Source organism: Echeneis naucrates, chromosome 12 (genome assembly GCF_900963305.1).
Source record: "Echeneis naucrates chromosome 12, fEcheNa1.1, whole genome shotgun sequence".
Classification (NCBI taxonomy): Eukaryota; Metazoa; Chordata; class Actinopteri; order Carangiformes; family Echeneidae; genus Echeneis; species Echeneis naucrates.
This window is the reverse complement of record NC_042522.1, coordinates 5045544-5053348: the sequence shown is the minus strand read 5'-3', so window position 1 is coordinate 5053348 and position 7805 is coordinate 5045544. Positions and strand designations below refer to the sequence as shown.

Genomic DNA, 7805 nt, shown 5'->3' with positions numbered 1-7805 from the left:
TTATTAGTAGTCTAAGACAACTGTGTTGCGATATTTAGTTGTTTACTTTTTAAGAGGTTGGTATAAAAAAAACAACAACAAAGTAACATGTATAATATTAATCCACTAGGTGGCAACATTTGGTCAAATATACCAACAGCAAACCAGCGCGGTTTGTTCCACCTACCTGACAAGCTCTGAAACCAACACAAAAGAAGTAAACTACTGAAATCGGCCAAATCAGCAGTTCTTCAATATCACAAGGGGAAATTTTTGGGCACCATGGCGAACTCTTCGTCTGCACGGTGAGCAGGCAACATATCAGTTGTTGGTTGCTGGCTGTGTGTTACTGCACTTTGTAGAATAAAACAAAAAGCATCCAACTGCAGCTGTAGTCATAGAAAAGCATAGCTACGAATGTGCCATGTTTCTCAGAGCTATATAAAGTATGAAAATAGTGGTCAGACGAGGCGCGTGTGTGGCGGAGCTCTGCTCTGTCTCTTTAACCAGCTGGCTCCCTGTCACTCTGGTCCCTCCCATTCCTGCGGCCCCTCCAACACTCCTGGCTTGAGATGGGAGCGCATACAGCGGCACCATCACGGCCGAAGAACGTGGAGAAATCTGGGAAGAGAGTGCTTTTATTTATTTTTAAAAAATAAAACAGCAGCAGCAACCACAAAAGGGAATAAAGTGGAGTAATGAGCCCAAAGGTGTCCTCGCCCCGGGTCCGGCCGCTTGATCTCCTTCTGTGAGAAACTCAGATGTGGTCGTCGCTCGCGTTTTGCGCTTTTTCTCCTTTCTCCTTGAGCGCTGCTGGTACAAAGGCGCAGCAGCTCCGCCTGGCCTCTCCGCTTTATGAATGGGTCGGAGTGAAGGGACCAGCTGACACAGACAGTGAGTAAACCCAGAATATTAAAGCACTTTGTTCATTTTTTTTTACCCCCCTCCTCCTCCTCCTCCTTCCCTGAGATCCAGATCACCCGCAGAGACAGCTGCTGTCATTCTGCCGAGGCTGAGATTTTTTTTTTTTTTTTTTTTTTTTTTTTAGTTTTTTTGTTTGTTTTTATTCTTCGTCTGAAGGTGTCCTCTTCTGGAATAATGCATGAGAAGGACGAGCCCTGCTTCAGTTTTTTAAGCCCATTTCTCTCCCACACATTTCCAGTTATTCCTCGGTGTGCACGGCCGGGCTCTCTGCTTCAGGATGGGATGTATTGTTGCGACTGCACAGCCCACGACAAGTGTCAGCGATCAGACGGTGTGTTTGTGAGCCGGGTACCCGAAGGCCTCTTATAGACTCGGACTTTGTCGTGCAGCTGGAGCCGGACTTTGTTGTCGGGAAGGATTCTGTGGACAACCGGACTGAAAAGAGACGATCGGTGCGCCCTTGGCATCTGCCTTCCCCTCCTCCTCCCACCCAGTCCACCCCCGTGTGTGTGACTGAGGGTCGGTCACAGAAGCACATCAGGCACAATATGGTGGAGCCGGTGGGATTCATAGAGGCGTGGAAAGCGCAGTTCCCAGAGTCGGAGCCCCCCAAGATGGAGCTGCGGTCGGTAGGGGGCATCGAGCAGGAGCTGGAGAAATGCAAAGCGTCCATCCGGCGCCTGGAGCAAGAGGTGAACAAGGAGCGTTTCCGTATGATCTACCTGCAGACTCTGCTGGCCAAAGAAAGGAAGAGCTATGATAAGCAGCGGTGGGGCTTCAGGAAGACACCACTCAACGAGGGGATGGACCCCGCAGCCACACAGGGTGCAGAGTCCCAGTCCCAGCAGCCACACATGCAGGAGACAGGTGGGGTTGGACTAGGAGTAGGTGGAGGGTACACTGCTGGCAGTATGGAAAGAGGCCGTTACCAACCTCTTGGAGATGGAGCAGGGCGGACCAAACCCAGACCTCCACCAGCCAGGAAGTCAGCCTCCCATGGAGATGGCCTGGAGTCAGCCTTTGAGGTGCCCCAGCAAGTTGAGTCGACATCCTGCGATAACCTGGATGGCCTTTCACCATCCAAACAGAGAGGTGGCGTCGCCGTCTCTCCGCGCAGGCCCATCCTTCCACCCCCAGACAAGGATCTGCCCTCTGACCCTAAGGACAAACTCGGGATGGGACTTGGCGTGGCAGCTCTTAGATCCAACTTTGAGAGGATCAAACGGGCCAACTCTCACTCTGCGGGTGATGTAGCAAAGGGCCAGGAGAAGCAACTCCCTCCGCCACCACCTCCGTTTTACACTAATATGGAGTTCCATCACGAGAGGGGATTGGTCAGGGTCAATGACCGTGAAGTCTCTGACAAAATCAGCACCCTGGGCAGCCAGGCCATGCAGATGGAGCGAAAGAGGTCTCTTCACTCCCTCCCAGGTAACCTGGCAACAGTGGCAGGAGAGCTTCGGGCCAGGCCGGTTTACAGAGGACGGTCCACTGAGAGTACCTGTGGCTATGATGCAGAATATGAGGATGGGGAGCCCAACCAGAGACATTCAGGGAGGGCTAATGGGGGCAAACCTCCGCCCCCGCCTTGGCAACCTTCTGACTTCCAGGCTTACTCCAGTGTTTATGTTGGTGGAGTAATGATGGGTGAAGGTGGCGGTGGGGATGGTAGAGGTAGTGGAAGTGGTGGCAGTGTCACTATGAGAGACCATGGGGGTGGCGATGACCACCTCCTCACTTGGCCGCGCCGCTCGTACTCCCCTGGTAGCTTCGAGGACGTCGGCGGAGGTGGCGGCTACACACCGGACTGCAGCTCCAATGAGAACCTGACATCCAGCGAGGAAGACTTCTCCTCAGGCCAGTCCAGCCACGTCTCACCCAGCCCCACCACAGCCTTCCGCCGGCCTTTCAGAGATAAGAGCCGATCGCCTTCCCAGAACTCCCAGAACTCCCAACACTCTCTGGACAGCAGCAGCCCTCCAACACCCCAGTCCCAGAAACGTCACCACCGACAGCAGGGGGGCCATGTGGTCATGTCGGAGGCCACTATTGTGAGTGTTCGCAAGACTGGTCAAATCTGGCCACCTGCTGCCCATCATGACCTCTTACCCCATGGAAGAACATCGCATGACAACAGTTTCCATGGAGACCACCTAGGTAAGTAGAAGATGCTGTCTTTTATCTTTGTTGAGGTGGAGAACAGGTGGGCTTAAGTACATAGGACATTTCAGAGCCCACACAGAAACAGTACTTCTGGTAGTGTGTGTGTGTGGACTACAAAGAAAGCTTGATATGGTGTAATTTAGTCACGCTGGAATTATCTTGGCATCTCTTCTTTTGCATTTTTAGCGTCTTCTTCACTTTATATGTCATTGCTCATAAAACCACAAAGCAGCCGAATATTCAAGTGATTGATACTGTGCACACAAACACGCCGGCTTGTGTGTCCTTTGGAAGGCCTCATGTGGGAGATGGATGAAAGATCCACTTCTGTTTGTTCCTGGAATGTCAGTTGGGTGGGTGAACACTAAATGTGGCCAGTCTGAGTTGAAACTGCAGGTCTAGTCTTTCTCAGACGACTCCTGTGGCTCTGAGTATGGAATTCCAATCACAGTGTGACAGAGGAGACGAACCTCTGAGCCTCAAACTCTATCTGTACTTGCTTATATAACAGACCAGGACCAAAGAAATCCACTGTAATCTCTCCAAACAATTACCTCCAGTATCCCTAACCACTAAATTGCAGCCTCTGAGCAATGGCACCTGTAAAAGAACAACAGCTAGATGTGCAGCCTGGAGTGAGATAAACCGGGCTGGAGCAGAACAACGGAGGAGTGTGTTGCATAAAGAAGCGCATTAGGGGGGCTTATTTTTCTGTAATTCCTCTGTGAAGTTTCCATTGTGGAGTCTGTGTGAGCTCCCAAGAGCTAAAACAACTAAGCGCTGTTCTGGTTGCTCAAATATTTGAACGTTTCCGTTCGACGAGGTGTGTTTTGCAACAAGAGCACACAGTCTGGCTTGTTGTCCCTCTATGGTTTTCTGCTGTGGATGTGAGTAGTGTTTCAGTGCCCACTGTGTTGCAACAGATTTGGGACTGGTGCCCTGCTGGACTAGACAGGCAGCGGGATTCTGGCATAGTCCACCTTCTCTGGTGCCAGGGTGAACTGGAAAGAGGTAGAGAGACAGATAATAAAAGGGGAGAGGAACAAAGGATTGGGATATTAAGTGGGGAAATGGAGATGAAGACAAAGGTCAAAAAGAAAGAGAGTCTGAAAGTAGGCAAATTTCTGTAATGCGATGGCCTAATTTCATCAGTGTTGTGCTGCTGTCATATGTGACTCAGTACTGGGGGTATTACTGTCATCATTCTGGGTAACATTACTGCCTGAAACTTGATACATCTCATTGCCTAAATATCCTGAACAGAGGGCAGGTCTCTGTGCATCTATAATTCATTTATGCGAATAGAACTACTGACACCGTGGCCCTGGTGGAATCAGCTAAAATGTTTTTTCCAGACAGGATGCTATCGTCAAAGCGCGGGGTCGCATCCTGTCTGGAAAACCATCTCAAGCATATTTGTGGTGAAGGTGAAAGGCATCTTCCCTTTTAATTACTATTCCCTCTCCGACGGCAACAATTTAGAGAACATTCCTTGGTCCAACAACAAGCAAGAGTGTGTTAGTCCCCAACAAATGGCTGGCTAATTCCCCAGCTGCTATATTCAGGATTATCATTGTACTGTCTGCTCTCTTTGTTTTAACATCTTTTCCACAACAATGAGCCCGGTGGGGAGTGAGGCAAGACGGAAGAGCAGGGACGGAGAGGGAGGGTGGATGGGGATTGGGGGGGGGCTGTTGTAGACAGCGATCCATTTAGTGGGATAATCTGGATTTTAAGCATAAGAAGTAAAATCTTGGTTCGATGCCCTGCAGAGCGGTTTTGTTTTCTAGTTGGAGTTTAAGCTGGGAGGCAGATGGGTGTGCTGCTGACAGCGAAGGTGATGATAACCACAAACTTTGTATCATTTTTGGGTCCGGTAGAAAAGAGAGATGCCAGTAAGGGAGGAAGAGTCTTTTCGATGCGCAGCTGATGATGATTATGATGATGAGCGGGACGGCTTTGCGAGGAAGGCCGAGGGAGGAAGAGTGCAAGGCAGGGCTGTCGTTTCTCGCTTCATTGGTCAGGGATGCGGGGGCTGCAGAGAGGCGCAGATGGGAAGAACTCTCCTGTTGCGTAACAGAAACACACAGACTCAGGCTCGTGTACTAAGACGCACACATTTATTGTTTACTTGTGCATCTTGAGACTGTTTTGCCTTCAGCAATAGGTGCGCACATATGAGTAGGTTAATATAAGATTCAGGCCAGTTCCACTTCAGTCTGGACACATGATGATCATCCTCTCAGGGAGCAGTAGATCATCTACTCTTCTCTTGTATGCCAACAACAGTAGTAATTGCTTCATGGTGTGTTTTGTTTATTGAATCTTGGGAGGGTCTGGATACAAAGTTTTCATGCTAAGAAGAGAATATCAGGTTTAAGAGCTCTGTGACAGAAAACAGAGAGAACAAAGGAGTGAACATTTTAAATAGAGATATCTCCCTGGAGTGTAATTCAGTAGGAACGTGGAGACACCCAGCAAGTCAAATCTACGGCTCATGAAGAAACAGTATAACATGTTTCTTTCTGCTGCCAGCTTTTCATTTTGAAGTGAAATGAAGAAAGATGAGCTGTGAAGTGCAGCGTCAAGCATTTGATCATTTGTACCGAGTTGAATGGCTGACAAGTCTCTTTCACATCACTGCGACTCAATTATTCAGCTTCTCTGCAAGCAAACCCCTGAAGTAGTAAAGAAAATTCAAATGCAAAACGTGAAAATTGATTTTTAAAGAGGAGAAAAAGTTCATAGTCAAGTCGGAATGTGAACCAAATAAAACCAGGAGATATAATCTAAATGTTCTGCACACACTGGGAGCATGGACAGGTAGGAGAAATATCAGCTTTGTAAATAGCGGAATGAAGATCAGAGGGAGTTAAACCCTCTTCTGGTACTTAGCCATGTCAGCAGGCATTTCCACAGGCCTTACTATGGAGTACACCAACAAACCCAAACACATATTACCTGCTGAAAGTTTGACTGAGCTCAGTTAAGTGAAGAAAGGGAGCTTTCACTACCTCCTGGGATGAAATGGGTGGTAACTGAAAATACCAAGTCTCTCTGTACGCTGTTTCCATAGATTCATTTGAATGGAAATCTGTCTCTGTTACCAGTAAATACCTGTGGGTTTGTGTCGCTGAGGGCGGGGATGCCAAAGCAAGACAGGCCTAAAAAAAACTTCAATGGTTTTATTGTCCAGCCGCTCCAGCTCCTTCAGCTTGGTCCTGTCAGCAGCTGTAATTTTCGCTATGTGCAACCTCTTGCTCTCTCCGTCTTTCGTCTCTGGCATTAGGGTCTTCTTTTGCATAGATAAGTGCTTCTGCAATCATAACACGCAAAGGCTGGCTTTATTATTTCATTTAGTATTCCGGTAAGAATAGTGTTTGCAGGTAAGCAAAACATTTAGAGGCCATGGTAAAAACTGAACTTATTTAAATTAAAAAGGCTTTTAGATGCTGAAATTATATAGCCTTGGCCAGAAGAGTTTACAGAGTGGAGATTGAGTTGAAATGGTTTGCACATCAGAAGGTACTTCTAAAGTAGACCACTAAGTATAATTATAATTATTAATTAGTTGTTTAGCTGACTCACAAACTGACTGACAAACTGACTTTAACACTTGTGTTAAATTAGAGTAGAGCCTAAAAGGCATTGTATGGAACATGGTTCACACCTGATATTTGATCAAATGTTGTTTAATAATTATGAAACGGCAAATAGAAATATCAATTCAAATATCAAATCAGTTTTACTAATGAACAAGTATAATCTGAAACACCCCATCCATTCTACCTATAAACTCTGAATCTCATCTATTTTTCCACGTAAACAAATATTAGTAAGACAAGATAATGCCCATATTTATGAAGGACTAATTGGTGCAGATATTTCTTCAGTCTTTATTAGCTCACACATTTCATCTGAGTAACATCTAATGACAACATTCCAGATAGTTAGAGACTTTGGCACGTTTTTCACTGACACAGCCTTAGTAATGAAATCCACAATAAGGACAGAAACAAAGACAGAAAACCGTCCTGACCCTGAGGGACCTTTGATTAAATCTGATGTCATCAACGACACTCTGCATTTCTGTGTTTTTTTTTTTTAAACGTGTTTATTGCTTAATGCCATGATGTGAAACACACACATACACACAAACAAATTTCCTTAGAAATCAGAGTAGAGGTTGTTAGTTAAGTCAGTGTGTTTACGCGAACGTGTGTGTGTGTGTGTCTGTCTGCCTGTCTGTCTGTCTCAGGAGATTTTCTGTGCAAACCTAAATTTTGTAACAAGTGGGTGATCAGTAGAGAAGACGGCTTGTAGAAGCAATGCCAGAATGTGAGCAGACTGCAGTTTGGGCCTCCTTGCTCTGTGATACAGCATGTATTTTCGTGTGTGTGTGTGTGTGTGTGCAGGGAGGGGGGACAGAGGATGGGCACGAACGGCTCACGAGACACTGGAAGAGAGTTTGTTTTTTTGTCAGTGGTACCTCCAGCCAAGCCCACATGCCTAACTGCAGTCCAGTGTGGCACAATGACCCCTTTCTCACAGTCTGAGAGTGACTGTAGCTCGTTCAGTGTGTGCTGTCCAGTGAGTTCGGCAGTGAACGCCTCGGTTACCTCAGCGGGCACACAGGAGCTGCAGGCTCACAATCAGGCCCTGAGCGGTGGAAAGAAAAGGAGAGAAGCATGGGTGGATAAGGAGAAGAGGTAGAGGTGTAGGTGGAAGGGGGGGGGAAG

The 7805-nt window shown here is 47.3% G+C and overlaps 1 protein-coding gene across 1 annotated transcript in view; it reads left to right on the top strand.

Moving 5' to 3' along the window:
* The first annotated feature begins 581 nt into the window (after window positions 1-581).
* Window positions 582-7805, top strand: part of bcr (BCR activator of RhoGEF and GTPase) — a 98553-nt gene continuing 91329 nt past the window's right edge. The window contains exons 1-2 of the mRNA XM_029515604.1: window positions 582-873; window positions 1142-3060. Coding sequence (XP_029371464.1) covers window positions 1452-3060 — 1609 coding nt within the window. The 5' untranslated portion in view covers window positions 582-873; window positions 1142-1451. The remainder of the gene's footprint in view (window positions 874-1141; window positions 3061-7805) is intronic.